This window comes from Monodon monoceros, unplaced genomic scaffold (assembly GCF_005190385.1).
Source record: "Monodon monoceros isolate NGI ecotype Baffin Bay Population unplaced genomic scaffold, NGI_Narwhal_1 Super_Scaffold_12, whole genome shotgun sequence".
Classification (NCBI taxonomy): domain Eukaryota; kingdom Metazoa; phylum Chordata; class Mammalia; order Artiodactyla; family Monodontidae; genus Monodon; species Monodon monoceros.
The window spans coordinates 106640308-106661834 of record NW_021703768.1 but is presented as its reverse complement, the minus strand read 5'-3'; the positions used below and the strand labels follow the sequence as shown (position 1 = coordinate 106661834).

Genomic DNA, 21527 nt, shown 5'->3' with positions numbered 1-21527 from the left:
ACTTAACTCTGAATATTTAGACCCAGAATGAATTCTGGACCAGCAGACATTTAGGCAAATTTTATTGAGACTAAGGAAACTATAATTAGAGTGGTGGCCTTCTCTGCATGCTCCAGTTATATCTGTGATCAGATATTTCAGCTGGCAGACTGACTAGATAGATTCTCAATTAGAACCATAATGGAATGCACTAAACCTTATTTGTAATTGCTATGTCAAAAACTCCATTACTCAAAGGAGGCTGTCATATGGCCAGGATCATTAGACTTAGATCATACACATTCCATAGTTCTTCATTGTACTCACTCATGTCTGCAGCTCCCACACAAGACGATCACTTGATTGCATGTTGTATTTCTTTGGTTCCTGAGAATGGAAAGAATGGAAATGCCTTCTTGCTTAAGTCCAAAGACTGTGCAGCTTGATGGGAAATCTCACATATTTTCATACACCTTCTGGGATCAGGCAATTATTTGTGTACTAAAGTGGGGATGAATGGAATTTTGGATATCTTTATGACATTATTTGACTGCACAACTCCCGGGCATGTCATTTACATTACAGTAGCTGTGGGTAGCTTTCCTAAATTATGGAGTGTACATCTGTGCAGTTGTGAACCTTAACTGCGTTCTGCGGACAGTTAAATAAATACTACTACAGCCACATGGACAGCTGATGTATTGCTATCACTGTGGCTAATTTCCCGCCTCATGTGGGGCTTCTTGGGGACACCTAGTCTATTGATCTTACTGCTTTCTCCCACTTCTTAATCTGTAAGTCCATTCCTTTTTTCACTTCCCAGCTCATCCAGATTAGATTCCATAGTCTATAATTTCAAAATATGTCTACCAACACCTTACACCCCCTTGCCATTCTGAATTTTTTTCTTCTCTGACAGACAAAACCCTAATCCTAGATGAATGCTTATCTCTGAGTGAGCTTCTCAGCTGCCTAGAGCTGTTGGAAAAGGTCACAAAACAGACAGATGGGTCCCATTATAAGTTCATCTTATTCTTCCACCATAGAGAGGTGCTGTTGTCACCTGGGAATCTGCTGGATTCTCAGGTCAGCTCCCTCTCTTGGTATCTGCAGTTTCCATCTCAGTTAGCCTCCGAGATCTGACACCCCAGCTAACCTCTGCCAAAGACCTACTGTCCCACCTCCTGTTTTACAAAGAAAAGAGAAGGTATCTGAGAGGACATTGCTCATTTTCCTCTACTATATAAACATGCCTACATCTCTGTGCAGCCTGCCATTCCTCCCTTGGGTTACAAGAACAGTGCTTTTCTTCTCCTGTCTAAGGATAACTCCACACAAATTCTGGTTTCATGCTCAGCCTGACTCCTTAGGGGTCTTATACTAGAAATTATTATTCTCTATGGTAATCAGAAACCCTCCCTTTCAACTAGGTCATTCCCATTGACTTTTAGTAATCCTCGTCTCTTGCACAAAACAAAACAAAAAGAATAAATAAGCAAAAAAATAAATGAATAAATAAATAAAAAATTTCTCCCTCAATCCCAAATCCCCAGCAGACCTGTTTTTGTCTTTACCTTCTGGAAACCTCTGCAAAGGTTGTCTGGTTGTCCATATGACAATAATGCTCATCTTTGGTTAGCTATCACTGTTTAGCATCTCTAGTTATATTAAGAGGACTTGTGAAATATAGCAAAATTCCCAACTATATTCGATTGTATTTATTTAAAGTAAAATGGTAACATAGGCTATAATAATAAAGATAGAAACTAGAAAATATTAGCATGGATGTGGAGGAATTGGAATTCTCACTCATTACTGGTAGGAATATAAAACCATGAAGTCATTTTGGAAAACAGTTTGACAGTTTCTTTAAAAGTTAAACATGTGCTCACTGTACGGCCCAGCAAAAGGCCACTGGTTGGTTATCAGATGTGGTGTATCCATATAGTGGAATATTATTCAGCAGTAAAAAGGATTGAAGTACTGACCCATGCCATAGCATGGATGATCCTCAAGAACGTTACGCTAACCAAAAGAAGCCAGACAAGAAAGATCACATATCATATGATTCCATTTCTATGAAATTGTCCAGAAAAGGCAGATTTATAGTGACAGAAAGATTAGTGGTTGATGGGGGCTGGGAATGAGCACAAGGAATCTTTTTGGGGTGATGCAAATGTCCTAAAGTTGGATTGTGGTGATGGTTGCACAATTCAATAAAATTTATGAAAAATCATTGAATTGTACATTTAAAACAGATGAATATAGATGTATAAGTTATACCTTAATGAATTTAAGTTTTTGATGAGTTTGCTAATTGTACCAATTGCTTAATGTGAATAAAAGTGAAATTATATAAAGCCAATTAATATGCTGTATTGCAGTTAGATATTTGAAAATCAAAATAGCAATATTTGTGTTTCACAGGATAATTTTTAACAAAATTTTCTTGGTCATATAGTAATGAGGAAAATATCGGTTTCCAACCCACTGGTTCCAGCATACCAAGTGTTAAGCAGTTCACTCCTTTTATCCTTTGTTAACACACTGCAAGTATGTCCTTACCTATGAATGGTTAGCATGGTGTACAATAATATTTTACCTGAAGTGAAAACTTGATGAGTGTATGGCCAATCATAACATTTAATTAAGGTCTCTTAGTACTCTTTGACCATAATTAAAATGCTAGTAATGTCTGGGACAGAATGTTTTTAAATCTGATCAGGAAATTTAAATCTCTTTTCAGTATCTAATATTTGTTCACATTTTACATGTGAGTAATTCTGGAATAAATAGGTTACATTGTAAGTTTAAATTTTAAGGTAATCACTTGCCAACCAGAAAGCAAAGTGTAACCATGTAAGAAAATAGATTCTGAAGCACAGTCTTAACGAAGGGAAATACAGGCAGAAGAAATAAGGAATGGTAAACTCTGTTCCCGGGAAGGGGAGTCTGGGGTTGGCTTAATTAGGGCCTTTAACATGCAAGGTCGTTTGCAGGGACAAACAGCTATCCTTGTCAAGATAGTCCTCTTCTCCAAGAAGATCAGACTAAGAGGACATAATTTTAAGAAGGTGCTGTAGTTAGAAGGAAGGCATTTCCTGACAAACTGGTTTACTTAAGAATGAGATTATGAGAGAGGCTATGCAGGCTTCTCTCTGGGAATCCTAAAAGGGTACAGAATGTGAACATAGGTATATATGCATGAATCTATGGAAAAAAAAAAAACAGAAAAAGAGACTTGGTGAAAAGTAGGCTTTTCCCTACTTGTTCAGAACGTGATACAATTTATCGTAAGTCTAATATTTATTTAAAATGGCAAAATAACGTGTTGCCTGAAGGACAGTAGAGTGGGTTTGAAAAATTTATGACCTGGCAACTTGTGGTATGGGAAGCATGCTTCATTACAAGGTTGACATATCTACATGTATAATACAAAGATTGTCTTCTTCAAAAACGTGATTTGCAGCCAGCACACCTGTTCTTGTGTAATGGATTAAAATGAGCTATTTTTGTTGAAGTTCAGTTGCAGAGTAACAGAATGTTAAGCCAGCTTGCTAAAAAAGTTACCTATTTTAGATTTTTCCCCTTTATATTGAACTTTTAAAATGTTCTTGTATCTGACAAAGCCTCATTCTTCATTAAGAAACAAATTTTATGTGGCTCTGAGGTGTATTTTTGTCATACTGTAGCATTTAGATGATATCTAAGTTGTTCTTGTTTAGCATTTTGAATGTTCAATTATATCCAAGTTTGATATTTCCCAGTAACAGTTTTTCATAAAAATCTTACCAACATTATTGACTGTTCTTCCATGGAATGTAACATTGTTTTGTTCTTACAAAAATCTGAAATAAACTTGTTCTGGCTTTCCCCTTCAAATGGAATTATGTCATTCGCATTAAGGCTTATCAGGAAATCCTGACTATCCTCTTACATTCCCAAGAGTTAATAAACTGTATGCGTACAAATCTCTGTAAATGGGGGAAAAACTTTTTCACATATTTCTGTTGTAATTTTATAACAAATGTTAATCATTTAATTGGTCAGTCTTCGGGAAACTGACCTTTCTCTGATTTTCTGTGTCTTTCAAAACACAAGCAACAAATTAAAAATCCATTAATAATTCAGTTCTGCTTAAAATAATATACATATACTGATCATCTTAAAGAGTCATTTAAGTAAATTATAGCAGGAAGAGAGAGATATAATAGAAATGCGCAGCTTTCAAGTTGCTTGTAGTCTGGATCAGTCCTTCTTAAACTTTAAGGTGTGTATGGATCTCCTAAGTATCTTGTTAAATGCATATTCTAAGTCAGTGTGTCTGGTATGAGGCCTCAGTCTGCATTTCTAACCAGCTCCTGAGTGATGCATATGTTGCTGGTCCATGAACCACTTTGTGACCCAAGGGTCATAATAGCTGTCCTTAATATTCATAGAAGAGTCTGCGTGTAGATCATAAGTGACACACATTTGCTAACGTTTTTATCATCATCATAACTGAGCTGGACAATTGTACAATCATCTTCTAGAGAATAGAGATCATATAATATTAACTTGGAAAGAATCCATGACCATGGGCCTTATTAGTACTGTGTTCCAAGCTGAGCTACACATAGAACTAAACAGACTGACAAGGAAACAGAAATCAATTGTTAGAACTAAATGATTATAGACATTCTGGACTGCCCAAATATAGATGTGATATGGAAGGGTATATCTTCATTGGTTCTGTTTTGATTTTCTGAACTCTTGACCACCTAGTGAAAGAAGAAATTTTTCAAGGTAAAGAGGAGCCATTAAAGCAGGTGCCATCAGGGCACAGGTGGCGCACAGCAGTGAGTGAAGAGGGCTGGGTGGCTGTGGCGGTGCTGTCATAGAGGGGACACACTTCACTCCACTACTGCCATGCAACATGTCAGGCCTAGCATGGCCAGAACTTCCAACTTTTTAAGAAAAGCCAGAAATATAAATTTCATGTGAAATTTCCCCATTTAAAAATGTTGGCTACTCATTTAAATTCTTTTAAAACATTAGGCGGCCAAGAAAACACATCTGTGTCCCAGACACAACCCTTGAGCCATCTATTTACAGTGTCTAGGGTAGAATACATTGAATTCTTGTAATGCACTTCTCAATATTGAAAAATTAAGAATTTTCAAAATCAAACACATTGGCCTTTTGTTGTGCGATGTTTTCATCAGAAGAGTCTCTGTTTTATGTATTTCGAGGTCCTGGTGTAAGATTGGTGTGTGATCATAAAACCTGTCTTTCTGTCTTCTTTCAGATTACAGGACAGGCCCATGTTTCACTCAGGTCAACAACCAGATGTGCCAAGGGCAGCTGACAGGCATTGTCTGCACAAAGACTCTGTGCTGTGCCACCATTGGACGGGCCTGGGGCCACCCCTGTGAGATGTGTCCCGCCCAGCCTCAGCCCTGCCGGCGGGGCTTCATCCCCAACATCCGCACTGGAGCTTGCCAAGGTGAGTTAGCCTTCAGCCTGTGTGCACAGAGTCACCCATGTGTCTGGGCTCCTTTCAGTGCTCTGGGAGAATCTGGCACTGTGGATGGGAACCTTTAACCCAATAGTGTTTCCAAGAGGAGCCCCATCAGCAAGCCTGACTAGAGATGGCTTACCTTCTAGCCACCTAATAAATATTTTTCAATTGACCAAAAAGGAGAAGAGACATATGAAAAGTATGAAAAATTGGGGAAAAATTTTAAAATACAATTAAAAATATTCAATACCGTCAGAGGATAAGCCATTCCATGTCTTCATCCAGATGGTGCTACACACTCCCTGCTACAGTCCCTCAAACTTTGCATATGTAAATACCCAGGTGACACATTTTTTCTGTCTTTCCAATCTCATTCAACATATAAGAACCTGAACCCAGGTGACAGGGAGAAGTGAGCCGTCCGGTATTGTTATTAATAGTGTCTTCAGAGACAAAGTGTTAACTCCATCCATGACTGTAGTTATTTCTGAGCTTATAACCAGTTGGTTACAATCTTGTCTCCAGGCAATCTTCCTAACCCCATATCAGGGCTAGATTGGGGCCCTGAGGATGCTACAACCATAAACTTTAAACCAAATAGCTGGAAATTGTTAAATACTTAACTGGATAATTACTTTTCAGCCACCATGATTCTTAGCCTTTTTTGGCAACTTCTCTGACATCATATGGATTAAACACGTTTTTAGAGCTTGGAACAGAGTGCCATGATGAGCTTTCAAATGGTAGTAGGATCACAGGAAACTGGAAAGTACTTTTGTATTATTCACAGAAATGATGTAACTCATACTTATGAGAGTTAGGTTTATTTGTTCTAATTAAATCATGTACAAAGTTAGATGTGAAATCTTTCAAACTGATGTTAGTAACCAGTGTCAGAGGTAGAGAGGTTACCTATCCAGCCCATGTAAATGGTATATTGCAGAATACCAGGCCAGTGCCCTAAAACCCAAATGAAAATTGTAGTGTGGGGAGCCTGTATATAACCTCAATCCATTGAATAATAAAATCTGAGTGCTCTGTGTAATTTGGTAAGTGTATCTCCAATAGTGGCCTCCAAAGATTTGTGTTAGTTTTGTAGTTTTATAAAAGGTAGTTTAAAAAATGATCTGTATCTAAACTCTTTTCAAATCAAAACTACCGGGATACCCAAGAGATGACCATATAACCCAGCAGATTCACAACTTTATGTTTACTTGCATGTAAAAGCCTTGTCAGCTGTGGACTTAGAATGGTTTTGTGAGTATTTTGTCTCTTGGATTAATACCAACCACAACAAATATGAAGTTTGGGTTAAATGTCATTTTTAATCTGTTGTTTACTATGGATAATAACATTCTAAATCATTGATATGATTATCGGTATGATTCTATAGAGTTCCTGATAAAGCAAGTTTTTTCTATAAAAGATACACTATACTATATAGTATATAGTATTTACCATACTACATAGAATTCCTAGGTTAGGTATAGATTACTGTATAATTTATGTAATTTAATGGATTACTATTAAAGATAAAATGCTGTATAGATCTACTAGATTAATACTGACTAGATTTACCAGAGTAATAATTTTTGTTTATTCTCTAGCACTTATCACCTTCTAACGCACTTGCTTATGGTCTTTATTGCTTTTACTGTCCCCCAGATAGAATGTAAGCTCCATTTGGGCAGAAATCTGTTTTATTCATTAATGTCTCTGAGGCATTCTAACATGCAGTAGATACTCAGTAAATATCTTTTGAATTAATAAATGGAATTGATATTAAAATACTTCCAAAAACCACTGTTTCGTAGAAATAGTCCAGGTTGAGAAAAGCCCTCAATTTCAACCAAAACATCGCAAATTATTGACTCTCCTCATCTTCTATATTTGTACTTAGGCTTCTTTACCTTGATATTTTGTCAGAGAGGCCTAGTTTTTCTGAACACAATTACAAAAAGTGTGTGATCTGATCTCAAACTTCCTGAATGTCCTTCAGGATTGAGCAGTGTCTGAAGGCTTATTTGTTTGAATTTGTTTATGTAGTAGAGATAAGTTTTGGGCTCCATTTGCCCAAGAGTATAATGGATTAATACAGCTACAGGAGCAAAATGAAATTTGCCACATTGTTAAAAGGTCTGGAAAAGTTGAAAAAGTTCTGCTTTATGTCAAAATCATGGCATCGTCAGAAAGTTCTCAATTAAACACTAATCCTCAGTTCAGGCTATTTTAAGACTCCATCTTACTGTGATTTCATTTTTTCCTTTAAATTCCTAGACTGTTTCCCAAATACTCTGCCAAATTAATTTGGAAGATAATAGGGTGTAAAAATATAAGATAATAAAACATGGTACACACATGTCAGACTTTTTTTTAATAATAGTGATCTTTTTTATAGTGTAACTGAAAGTTTTTGTGGAGTTAAAAATAAATTTCAGCTGTGTAGATGATAGCCAGTTTAATATTGGTTTTAAAACATGGTTTATATTAGCCAAGGGAGGACATTTCTGAAGTTCTAAATATAAAATTATCCTGTAGCTGATGCAATTAGTGAATTACTTTATCTATGGCTTAGGAGGGGATGAAATAAGGTCTTGTAGTAAACCAAATAAATGTGGAAAATGAGGGCCAACAGAAAATTAAGATGACACTTTAAAAAAACTAAGCTGTGGGACTTCCCTGGTGGCGCAGTGGTTGAGAGTCCGACTGCCGATGCAGGGGACGCGGGTTCGTGCTCCGGTCCGGGAAGATCCCACATGCCACAGAGCAGCTAGGCCCGTGAGCCATGGCCGCTGAGCCTGCGCGTCCGGAGCCTGTGCTCTGCAACGGGAGAGGCCACAACAGTGAGAGGGCCGCGTACCGCAAAAAAAAAAAACAACAAGAACTAAGCTGTGAGGAAACTAGTAAATTTTTTTACTTTTCACTGTTGCTGTCATGACTTTCTGTACTCAAATAAGCAGTGTCAGAAGAGTATACCTTCCTAGGGTACTATGAGGTCAATCATAATGATTCTTGACTTCTTTCATATATAGAGCATTTCAGTTCTAGCCCTTATGCCTAAGTCTAATCTACATTTAGTCTTGTACATTCTTCATTTTATTAAACATTGAAGGACTAAAGTTGGCTCACATAAGCCTTAAAATTTAAGCTAGCATAAAAATGAGTGAATTAAAGGTAATAAAAGTGGCATTAAGCTCTTTTCCAAGAATATCCACAAACTTTATATGTCATAAACTGTCACATGCATATGTTGTATTATTTTTTTACAAATAGGTTCTTCTTTTTAAATCTTTACTATCTTACACATTCACTCTAATTAGAAGGGTATTTTATTTAAGAATAGTACTTGACTTTGGGTCTTTTAGATTTTTAAATATATTAAAATTTGTATAATTATTAATTTATGTTGCTTGATTTTTAGAAATTAGGCTTTTAAACTACTCCAGATGTTTCAAAACTGGAAGTACGGCAGAAGAAATTTGCTTATTTAAATCCATCTTTTGCTTTATTATAGACAATAGTAATAGACTGATGCTGGGCCTCTGCTCCATTCCAAGCAGTGTGAGAGGCATGGAAATTGTGACATACGTGACAGAGTCAGGACCTAGCTAGGACACAAGACAGGGACTTAAATAAAGAAAGAGCAGTATAGACCCTGAGTCAGTCCCTGCAAAACAAGTATTCGTGCCTGTTGTTGTCAAATGGGATTAGTATTCAGAAATATTTAATCCTTCAATCAGACTGCACATGAATCATGTAGAGAAGTTGAATCTTATCTGAAACCAGGCAGGCATGGCTAGTTCCTCAGGTGTATCCTGAGAGGAAGATGCTGTCAGTAGAATGTTATTTGCAGGCCTTCTGTATAGCACAAAATGAAAAGGAGATTTGGTTCATCTGATTAGTATAAATTATTAAACACAAATTTATCTTGGCTGTCTGCATTGACCAAGTTAACCAGATCGTTGCAAAGTTTAACTGTAGTTCACACTATGTGAACACAAGCCGTTCCTAAACAATCCAAAAAATTTACCTAAGACATAGTCGATTATAGAAACTCGTATTGAAAATAGCAGGATACTGCCCTTCTTCTAACTCAACAAAAACTAACAAGAAAAGGAATAATAGAGAACAAGCCCTTCTAAAATAAAACTCTGCAACCCCCAGTTCAGAGCAGTGATGGACACATGGCGGTTGTTGGGAAGTCATGGGGACAGGGAGAATCTTCTATGTGTTTACCATGAGCATTAGCATCCTGAAAGGCTGTTGAGTGGATGTGGACGGTCTCTTGGAGAGGAGGAGTATATCCCATAAGAGAGGGATTCTACTGCAGGCCCTCGGAGTAACTGAAGGCATATGGAAAGAGAGTCTTTGGTGGCAAGCCATTTCTAATATCCTCTAGCCAGCCTTCCAACCCAGAGATGCCCCTTTAGGTAAAGGAGGGGGAAGGAAAAGAGGATATGGGAGCCACTAGTGAGCAGCTTGCAGAGTCTGTATCTGAAAGGGCAGAAGGTGGGAGCTACACCACTACCTGAAAGTTTAAAATTAATACCCAGGAGGAAAAGAAAGTGGCGAGAGTTTGGTAAGAAGCTGCATGAGTCTCTACAGAAGTTCTCAAATCAACCTGTTTCTTCTTGGCTTTCTCCACTTTTGCTTCAGCAGGAAATGCCCCATTTAAAGGTGAGTACTAAAGAGAAAAGGCTTACATATAAAAGCTTAAAAAAGAGAGAAATAACATAAGGAAAAGGCAGAGGAACATGCTTCATGGAAGAATTACCTAAATAAACACAAAGTTCATATACTCTTTTATCTCAAGGAAGTGAAAAATAATATGGTTCTTCTCTTAACAGGTGCTCAAAGAAGCACTGTTAAGAGTTCAGAAAAGACAATCAGAGATAGTGCATTGGTAGCACTCAAGAAACTGAAGAAGGACTTGAAACTTTACCTAATGAAAGGCAAATGTTACACATATACATACAAACATACGTAAGACTGAAAAAATTCAATGACAAAGGTTAACCTTGGGGAAATCACAAATCAGAATGTCTGAGGACAATAAATAATGATTGTAAAGAAGCAGAAAGGTAGTGAAGTCAGCAGAAAGGTTGTAAAGAAAGCTGAAGAAAGGAACTGAAAAAAAGCATAAAGATAATATAGAAACATTTTCTAAAAGAGATAAAAGCTTCAGTTTGCAGATTGGAAGGCACAAAAGTTCAATAAGAGAGAGAAGATAAGGAAAATTTTGTGGGCATAATAAGACAGAATAAGCAAGTATCTTTGTTAAAGGGAATATCTTAACTGGTCTCAAACTTCTGTAGAGCAACTCATAGACCAGAAAACAGTGTGGCAGTGTCTACAGACTTCTGTCCTTGATTTACACATATGTAAATAAAAGTCCTTTAGTTGCTCTGTAAAGAATCAACTCTAGGGGGGCCAGAGTGGAAGCAAAAAATAATAGAAATTACCTGCAGCAGTACAGGTGATATATCATGGAGGTTGAGACCAGAATAGAGGCAGAGGGCCAAGATTTGAGATATATCTGGGAAGTAAGCACTTGTTACTGATGGAATGAAGTGAGACAAGTGAGAGGATGCCGAGTTTATCTCTTAGGTTTCTGACTTTGACATCGGGATAAACAATGATGACATTTGTTGAGATAAGGAAGATTGAGACAGAACCATGGTCTGTTTGTTTTTAGTTCGGAGTCCTACAGGTAGTAAGTTACCAATATTTGCTTGTTGGGATGATCATTTATTCAACATTGGAATTTTGTGAATACATGAATAGGTATTCTGGCCGAATCAAACCACATTGAACGGTTGCCAAGATACCCTGTATGTCTTAGGCTCCAGTCAGAGACAGACCTATTCTTCAATTGTTGTACTTAAAGATTGGCATTTGTTTTTGTAGAAGTAGAAGTACTATGTATGAATATATGTGGAGTGTAGAATAAGAAATTACATTTTAAAAATGTGTCTAATTTGGGAACAGGCCAAGTTAAAAAATCATGCACTATTAATACAGTAATAGGAATTGGTCCTTAGTTCCCACAGATATAAATTAAATGAACCATTTTTATATGCCTGTAACACTGGCACATATTTTTTCACATTTTAATGTCAACTAAAAATAATATACCATCTAATACTAATTTATATAATAAAATCAGTTTAATCTCTTAGGGCAAGTTTATTTGAAGAAGTTGGAGAAGAAATGAGTTCATAAACTAGAATTACTATTGCTTTGTTACATTATTTATAACCTTAATAGACATAGACTGAAGGGATTATATAAGGTTTAAGTTTCAAAAGATTCAATATTATTCTGTAAAATCCTTGCATGTGATTTGAAGTTATCCAGCATTTAAAGAAATAGTAAGTTTGTGCCTGAGTTGAAGGGAGGAACAGAAACCCATCTGTATAACTTGGACAGTGGAAAACTAATCAGACGTTAGTAGTTCCTTATGCTAGCACTTGGAAGATGCAGAAACTCTTGCATAATTTGGAGGTCTGAGGCTTGCTTCTTTTGATTTTATAGGGAGCACTCATGTGTGCTTCTAGGTTCATGTTGATTATTTCTATAAGATTTCTTTAAAATTTTCTTTTTTATTTTATTGATTAACTTGATCTACCCAAAAGAAATTAATTCTGTATAGCTGCTCACTCTAGGATATTTCAAAAATAAAAGTTTTATTTCTTTTTTTCTAGGAAAGTACTTTTTAGGCAATAACAAAATAAACCCTGTAAAGTCAGATTGCTTTTTCCTTTGAAAAATTACTGAATCTACTAAATATGTAGTCAAAGCTTTTATGAATAGTATTAAGGGATTTATAGGTTTGGCCTCATTTTTTAGCTTATACGGAGATATTCTTTCTCTGATTTATCTGCCAGGAAAAGAGGTTTCTAGGTATGTTTTATACCACACTGTAATGAGGGTGGAAATTTAGTACATTTTTAAAATAATACAGTTCGAAATGTAAATTAAACTGTTCAGGATATAAACCTCCTGTCATGTATATCATTCCAGTTGCTTTTTGTTTGGATCAGCTATCCTTTAATAAGACAATGATATCTACTTTCATTTCAGGATAAAAATACTTTGGACTATTGTAATTAGTTTTATAGACAGATAGTTAAAGTGCCGAAGAAATAATAAGGATGCTAAGCTCTTTTGTAGACTTAAATTCCCTAATTTACACACTAAGATACACCAAACGTGTGGGCTTACCAAAAAAATAATAGGATAAATATATACTGACATAGAAATATATCCACAAAATATTTTAATGGAAAAAAAACAAGATGCAGAACAACACATACAGTGTGATCTTATTCTTGTGAAATAAATGGACCACCACTCTGAATGTGTGTGTGAATAAGTCTAAAAGAACAGACTACTCACTTATATCAATGGCTATCTCTTTAATTTTCTATTTTCTGCATCTTTAATGTTTATTACAATGAGTATATGTTATTATGTAATTAAAGATGTAATACTAATAAATCTGTTATGTTGGCCTGTCAATTTGACTAGGTAATGTAAGTTTGCATAAGCTTATATATTATATTTCCTTTTATATACAGTGTTCATCATAACAATATACTGAGTTACCTTTTACACAAAGAGAAATAAGGCAAGTTTACATAGATATAAAATGAAAGATTCAGAAACTCTAAATAAAAGAATTTTTTCCCAATCTCCTATAATATATTAGCTCTAGTGTTTTTGTACATTCCCTTGTATTTCTGGTTTACCAAGATTTTTAAAACAATGAATGAATGTTGAACTTTGTCATTGCTTTTTTCACATCTATGATATACTCATATGTTTTCTTTTCCTTAATCTGTTAATATGATGAATTATGCTTGAATGTTGATAAAACCTAGTTCCTGGGATAAACTCCACTTAGTTATGACATATTAACTTTTTTATATATTGCTATAGTTGACTTGCTAATAATTTTTGTGTGCCTATTCCAAAAAGATATTCTTCTCGTTTTCCTTCTTTTTTTTTTTAACATCTTTATTGGGGTATAATTGCTTTACAATGGTGTGTTAGTTTCTGCTTTATAACAAAGTGAATCAGTTATACATATACATATTTTCCCATATCTGTTCCCTCTTGCGTCTCCCTCCTTCCCACCCTCCCTATCCCACCCCTCCAGGTGGTCACAAAGCACCGAGCCGATATCCCTGTGCCATGTGGCTGCTTCCCACTAGCTATCTACCTTACATTTGTTAGTGTATATATGTCCATGCCTCTCTATCGCTTTGTCACAGCTTACCCTTCCCCCTCCCCATGTCCTCAAGTCCATTCTCTAGTAGGTCTGTGTCTTTATTCCTGTCTTACCCCTAGGTTCTTCATGACGTTTTTTTTCTTAAATTCCATATATATGTGTTAGCATACGGTATTTGTCTTTCTCTTTCTGAGTTACTTCACTCTGTATGACAGACTCTAGGTCCATCCACCTCATTACAAATAGCTCAACTTCGTTTCTTTTTATGGCTGAGTAATATTCCATTCTATATATGTGCCACATCTTCTTTATCCATTCATCCGATGATGGGCACTTAGGTTGTTTCCATCTCCGGGCCATTGTAAATAGAGCTGCAATGAACATTTTGGTGCATGACTCTTTTTGAATTTTGGTTTTCTCAGGATATATGCCCAGTAGTGGGATTGCTGGGTCATATGGTAGTTCTATTGGTAGTTTTTTAAGAAACCTGCATACTGTTCTCCATAGTGGCTGAACCAATTCACATTCCCACCAGCAGTGCAAGAGTGTTCCCTATTCTCCACACCCTCTCCAGCATTTATTGTTTTTAGATTTTTTGATGATGGCCATTCTGACTGGTGTGAGATGATATCTCATTGTAGTTTTGATTTGCATTTCTCTTATGATTAATGATGTTGAGCATTCTTTCATGTGTTTGTTGGATATCTGTATATCTTCTTTGGAGAAATGTCTATTTAAGTCTTCTGCCCATTTTTGGATTGGGTTGTTTGTTTTTTTGATATTGAGCTGCATGAGCTGCTTGTAAATTTTGGAGTTTAATCCTTTGTCAGTTGCTTCATTTGCAAATATTTTCTTCCATTCTGAGGGTTGTCTTTTGGTCTTGTTTATGGTTTCCTTTGCTGTGCAAAAGCTTTGAAGTTTCATTAGGTCCCATTTGTTTATTTTTGTTTTTATTTCCATTTCTCTAGGAGGTGGGTCAAAAAGGATCTTGCTGTGATTTATGTCATAGAGTGTTCAGCCTATGTTTTCCTCTAAGAGTTTGATAGTTTCTGGCGTTACATTTAGGTCTTTAATCCATTTTGAGCTTATTTTTGTGTATGGTGTTAGGGAGTGATCTAATCTCATACTTTTACATGTAGCTGTCCAGTTTTCCCAGCACCACTTATTGAAGAGGCTGTCCTTTCTCCATTGTACATTCCTGCCTCCTTTATCAAAGATAAGGTGACCATATCTGCGTGGGTTTATCTCTGGGCTTTCTATCCTGTTCCATTGATCTATCTTTCTGTTTTTGTGCCAGTACCATACTGTCTTGATTACTGTAGCTTTGTAGTATAGTCTGAAGTCAGGGAGCCTGATTCCTCCAGCTCCGTTTTTCGTTCTCAAGATTGCTTTGGCTATTCGGGGTCTTTTGTATTTCCATACAAATTGTGAAATTTTTTGTTCTAGTTCTGTGAAAAATGCCAGTGGTAGTTTGATAGGGATTGCATTGAATCTATAGATTGCTTTGGGTAGTAGAGTCATTTTCACAATGTTGATTCTTCCAATCCAAGGACATGGTATATCTCTCCATCTATTTGTATCATCTTTAATTTCTTTCATCAGTGTCTTATAATTTTCTGCATACAGGTCTTTTGTCTCCCTGGGTAGGGTTATTCCGAGATATTTTATTCTTTTTGTTGCAATGGTAAATGGGAGTGTTTTCTTGATTTCACTTTCAGATTTTTCATCATTAGTGTATAGGTATGCCAGAGATTTCTGTGCATTAATTTTGTATCCTGCTGCTTTACCAAATTCATTGATTAGCTCTAGTAGTTTTCCGGTAGCATCTTTAGGATTCTCTATGTATCGTATCATTTCATCTGCAAACAGTGACAGCTTTACTTCTTCTTTTCCATTTGGATTCATTTCCTTTTCTTCTCTGATTGCTGTGGCTAAAACTTCCAAAACTATGTTGAATAAGAGTGGTGAGAGTGGGCAACCTTGTCTTGTTCCTGATCTTAGTGGAAATGCTTTCAATTTTTCACCATTGAGGATGATGTTGGCTGTGGGTTTGTCATATATGGCCTTTATTATGTTGAGGTAAGTTCCCTCTATGCCTACTTTCTGCAGGGTTTTTATCATAAATGGGTGTTGAATTTTGTCAAAAGCTTTCTCTGCATCTATTGAGATGATCATATGGTTTTTCTCCTTCAGTTTGTTAATATGGTTTATCACATTGATAGACTTGCGTATATTGAAGAATCCTTGCATTCCTGGAATAAACCCCACTTGATCATGGTGTATGATCCTTTTAATGTGCTGTTGGATTCTGTTTGCTAGTATTTTGTTGAGGATTTTTGCATCTATGTTCATCAGTGATATTGGCCTGTAGTTTTCTTTCTTTGTGACATCCTTCTCTGGTTTTGATATCAAGGTGATGGTGGCCTCATAGAAGGAATTTGGGAGTGTTCCTCCCTCTGCTATATTTTGGAAGAGTTTGAGAAGGAGAGGTGTTAGCTCTTCTCTAAATGTTTGATAGAATTCGCCTGTGAAGCCATCTGGTCCTGGGCTTTTGTTTGTTGGAAGATTTTTAATCACAGTTTCAATTTCAGTGCTTGTGATTGGTCTGTTCATATTTTCTATTTCTTCCTGATTCAGTCCTGGCAGGTTGTGCATTTCTAAGAATTTGTCCATTTCTTCCAGGTTGTCCATTTTATTGGCATAGAGTTGCTTGTAGTAATCTCTCATGATCTTTTTTATTTCTGCAGTGTCAGTTGTTACTTCTTCTTTTTCATTTCTAATTCTATTGATTTGAGTCTTCTCCCTTTTTTCCTTGATGAGTCTGGCTAATGGTTTATTTTGTTTATCTTCTTAAAGAACCAGCTTTTAGTTTTATTGATCTTTGCTATTGTTTCCTTCATTTCTTTTTCATTTATTTCTGATCTGATTTTTATGATTTCTTTCCTTCTGCTAACTTTGGGGTTTTTTTGTTCTTCTTTCTCTAATTGCTTGAGGTGCAAGATTAGGTTGTTTATTTGAGATGTTTCCTGCTTCTTAAGGTGGGATTGTATTGCTATAAACTTCCCTCTTAGAACTGCTTTTGCTGCATCCCATAGGTTTTTGGTTGTTGTGTCTCCATTGTCATTTGTTTCTAGGTATTTTTTAATTTCCTCTTTGATTTCTTCAGTGATCACTTCGTTATTAAGTAGCGTATTGTTTAGCCTCCATGTGTTTGTTTTTTTTACAGATCTTTTTCTGTAATTGATATCTAGTCTCATGGCGTTGTGGTCGGAAAAGATACTTGATACAATTTCAATTTTCTTAAATTTACCAAGGCTTGATTTGTGACCTAAGATATGATCTATCCTGGAGAATGTTCCATGAACACGTGAGAAAAATGTGTATTCTGTTGTTTTTGGATGGAGTGTTCTATAAATATCAATTAAGTCCATCTTGTTTAATGTATCATTTAAAGCTTGTGTTTCCTTATTTATTTTCATTTTGGATGATCTGTCCATTGGTGAAACTGGGGTGTTAAAGTCCCCTACTAGGAATGTGTTACTGTTAATTTCCCCTTTTATGGCTGTTAGTATTTGCCTTATGTATTGAGGTGCTCCTATGTTGGGTGCATAAATATTTACAATTGTTATATCTTCTTCTTGGATCGATCCCTTGATCATTATGTCTTGATCCTTCTTTGTCTCTTGTAATAGTCCTTATTTTAAAGTCTATTTTGTCTGATATGAGAATTGCTACTCCAGCTTTCTTTTGGTTTCCATTTGCATGGAATATCTTTTTCCATCCCCTTACTTTCAGTCTGTATGTGTCTGTAGGTGTGAAGTGGGTCCCTTGTAGACAGCATATATATGGGTCTTGTTTTTGTATCCATTCAGCCAATCGGTGTCTTTTGGTGGGAGCATTTAGTCCATTTACATTTAAGATAATTATCAATATATATGTTCCTATTCCCATTTTATTAATTGTTTTGGGTTCGTTATTATAGGTCTTTTCCTTCTCTTGTGTTTCTTGCCTAGAGAAGTTCCTTTAGCATTTGTTGTAAAGCTGTTTTGGAGGTGCTGAACTCTCTCAGCTTTTGCTTGCCGGTAAAGGTTTTAATTTCTCCATCAAATCTGAATGAGATCCTTGCTGCATAGAGTAGTCTTGGTTGCAGGTTTTTCTCCTTCATCACTTTCAGTATGTCCTGCCAGTCCCTTCTGGCTTGCAGAGTTTCTGCTGAGAGATCAGCTGTTAACCTTATGGGGATTCCGTTGTGTGTTATTTGTTGTTTTTCCTTTGCTGATTTTAATATGCTTTCTTTGTATTTAATTTTTGACAGTTTGATTAATATGTGTCTTGGCGTATTACTCCTTGGATTTATCCTGTATGGGACTCTCTGTGCTTCCTGGACTTGATTAACTATTTCCTTTCCCATATTAGGGAAGTTTTCAACTATAATCTCTTCAAATATCTTCTCAGTCCCTTTCTTTTTCTCTTCTTCTTCTGGAACCCCTATAATTCGAATGTTGGTGCGATTAATGTTGTCCCAGAGGTCTCTGAGACTGTCCTCAGTTCTTTTCATTCTTTTTTCTTTATTCTGCTCTGCAGTAGTTATTTCCACTATTTTATCTTCCAGGTCACTTATCCGTTCTTCTGCCTCAGTTATTCTGCTATTGATCCCATCTAGAATCTTTTTCATTTATTGTGTTGTTCATCATTGTTTGTTTCATCTTTAGTTCTTCTAGGTCCTTGTTAAATGTTTCTTGCATTTTGTCCATTCTATTTCCAAGATTTTGGATCATCTTTACTGTCATTATTCTGAATTCTTTTTCAGGTAGACTGCCTATTTCCTCTTCATTTGTTAGGTCTGGTGCATTTTTATCTTGCTACTTCATCTGCTGTGTGTTTTTCTGTCTTCTTATTTTGCTTATCTTACTGTGTTTGGGGGTCTCCTTTTTGCAGGCTGCAGGTTTGTAGTTCCCGTTGTTTTTGATGTCTGTCTCCAGTGGCTAAGGTTGGTTCAGTGGGCTGTGGAGGCTTCCTGGTGGAGGGGACTAGTGCCTGTGTTCTGGTGGATGAGGTTGGGTCTTGTCTCTCTAGTGGGCAGGTCCACGTCTGGTGGTGTGTTTTGGGGTGTCTGTGGACTTATTTTGATTTTAGGCAGCCTGTCTGCTAATGGGTGGGGTTGTGTTCCTGTTTTGCTAGTTGTTTCACATAGGATGTCCAGCACTGTAGCTTGCTGGTCGTTGAGTGAAGCTGGGTGCTGGTGTTGAGATGGAGATCTCTGGGAGATTTTCGCCGTTTGATATTATGTGGAGCTGGGAGGTCTCTTGTGGACCAGTGTCCTGAAGTTGGCTCTCCCACCTCAGAGGCACAGCACTGACTCCTGGCTGCAGCACCAAGAGCCTTTCATCCACACGGCTCAGAATGAAAGGGAGAAAAAGTAGAGAGAAAGAATTAGTAGAAGTAGGAAGAAAGAAAGAAAGAAACAAAGCAGGGAAGGAAGGAAGGAAGAAAGAAAGAAAGAAAGAAGAAGGAAAGAAGGAAAGAAAGGAGGGAGGGAGGAAGGAAGGAAGAAGGAAGAAAGAAAGATACAGTAAAATAAAATAAAGTATAATAAAGTTATTAAATTAAAAAATAATTATTTGGAAAAAAAGGGACAGCTAGAACCTTAGGACAAATGGTGGAAGCAAAGCTATATAGACAAAATCTCACACAGAAGCATACACATACACCCTCACAAAAAGAGGAAAAGGGGAAAAAATCATAGATCTTGCTCTCAAAGTCTACCTCCTCAATTTGGGATGATTCTTTGTCTAAAGCAGGGAAGGAAGGAAGGAAGGAAGGAAGGAAAGAAAGAAAGAAAGAAAGAAGGTAAAGTATAATAAAGTTATTAAAATTAATTATTAAGAAAAAAAAAAACAGACGGATAGAACCCTAGGACAAATGGTGGAAGCAAAGCTATACAGACAAAATCTCACACAGAAGCATACACATACACACTCACAAAAAGAGGAAAAGGGGAAAAAATCATAGATCATGCTCTCGAAGTCCACCTCCTCAATTTGGGATGATTCCTTGTCTATTCATGTATTCCACAGATGCAGGGTACATCAAGTTGATTGTGGAGCTTTAATCCGCTGCTTCTGAGGCTACTGGGAGAGATTTCCCTTTCTCTTCTTTGTTCTCACAGCTCACAGGGGCTCAGCTTTGGATTTGGCCCTGCCTCTGCGTGTACGTCGCCGGAGGGCGTCTGTTTTTTGCTCAGACAGGACGGGGTTAAAGGAGCCGCTGATTCGGGGGCTCTGGCGCACTCAGGCCGGGGGGGGGGAGGGAGGGGCATGGCGTGCGGGGTGGGCCTGCGGCGGCAGAGGCCAGCGTGACATTGCACCCGCCTGAGGCCCGTCGTGCGTTTGCCCCAGGAAGTTGTCCCTGGATCCTGGGAACCTGGCAGTGGCGGGCTGCACAGGCTCCCCGGAAGAGGGGTGTGGATAGTGACCTGTGCTCGCACACAGGCCCCTTGGGGGTGGCAGCAGCAGCCTTAGCCCCGTCTCTGGGGCCCGCGCTTTTAGCCGCGGCTCGCGCCCGTCTCTGGAGTCCGCACGTTTAGCTGCGGCTCGCACCCGTCTCTGGGGTCCGCCATTTTAGCCGCGGCTCGCTCCCGTCTCTGGGGTTCGCGCTTTTAGCCGCGGCTCCCGGTCTCTGGGGTCCGCGTTTTTAGCCGCGGCTCGCGCCCGTCTCTGGAGTTCCTTTAAGCAGCGCTCTTAAACCCCTCTCCTCACGCACCAGGAAACAAAGAGGGAAGAAAAAGTCTCTTGCCTCTTCGGCAGCTCCAGACCTTTTCCCAGACTCCCTCCCGGCTAGCCGTGGTGCACTAACCCCTTCAGGCTGTGTTCACGCCGCCAACCCCAGTCCTCTCCCGGCGTTCCGACCAAAGCCCGAGCCTCAGCTCGCAGCCCCACCCGCCCCGGCGGGTGAGCAGACAAGCCTCTCGGGCTGGTGAGTGCCGGTCGGCCCTGATTCTCTGTGCGGGAATCTCCCCGCTTTGCCCTCCGTACCCCTGTTGCTGTGCTCTCCTCCGCAGTTCCAAAGCTTCCCCCTCCGCTACCTGCAGTCTCCGCCCGCGAAGGGGCTTCCTAGCGTGTGGAAACCGTTCCTCCTTCACAGCTCCCTCCCACTGGTGCAGGTGCCGTCCGTATTCTTTTGTCTCTGTTTTTTCTTTTGCCTTACCCAGGTACGTGGGGAGTTTCTTGCCTTTTGGGAGGTCTGAGGTCTTCTGCCAGCATTCAGTAGGTGTTCTGTAGGAGTTGCTCCACGAGTAGATGTATTTCTGGTGTATCTGTGGGGAGGAAGGTGATCCCCGCGTCTTACTCTTCCGCCATCTTCCCCTCCGCCCCTCGTTTTCCTTCTTATGATGCCTTTGTCTGGCTTTGGTTTCAGGGTGATGCCAGCGCAATAAAATGGGTTGGGCAGTGTCTTCTCTTTTCTGTATGAATTTGTGTACAACTGGTATTGTTTCTTTCTTAAATGTTTGAAGGAATTTAACAGCAAAGCCACTAGACCTGAAGTTTTCTTTGGGCAAAGATTTTAAGCTATGAATTAAATTACTTTAATAGATGTACGTCTAGTCATATTATCTGTTTGTTCACCTGAGGTGGTGAGAAGTTGGAGGATGCTGAGTGCCCATCATCGGGAGAGTAAACACACTAAGTGTTCTGCAGCAAATCAAAGCAAGGAATTGGTAGCCCACATAACAATATGGATGGTTTGTAGAAACAAAATTCTAAAAGAAAAAATCAAGAAACAAAATGAGATCTTTAACATATACCATTTATGTAA

General features: G+C 38.0%; 1 protein-coding gene across 1 annotated transcript in view; it reads left to right on the top strand.

Annotated features, from left to right (window-relative positions):
- The window catches only part of FBN2 (fibrillin 2), a 232352-nt gene that overhangs the window by 58458 nt on the left and 152367 nt on the right, over positions 1 to 21527 (top strand). The window contains exon 6 of the mRNA XM_029216913.1: positions 5267 to 5464. Within this exon, the coding sequence (XP_029072746.1) occupies positions 5267 to 5464 (198 nt within the window). The remainder of the gene's footprint in view (positions 1 to 5266; positions 5465 to 21527) is intronic.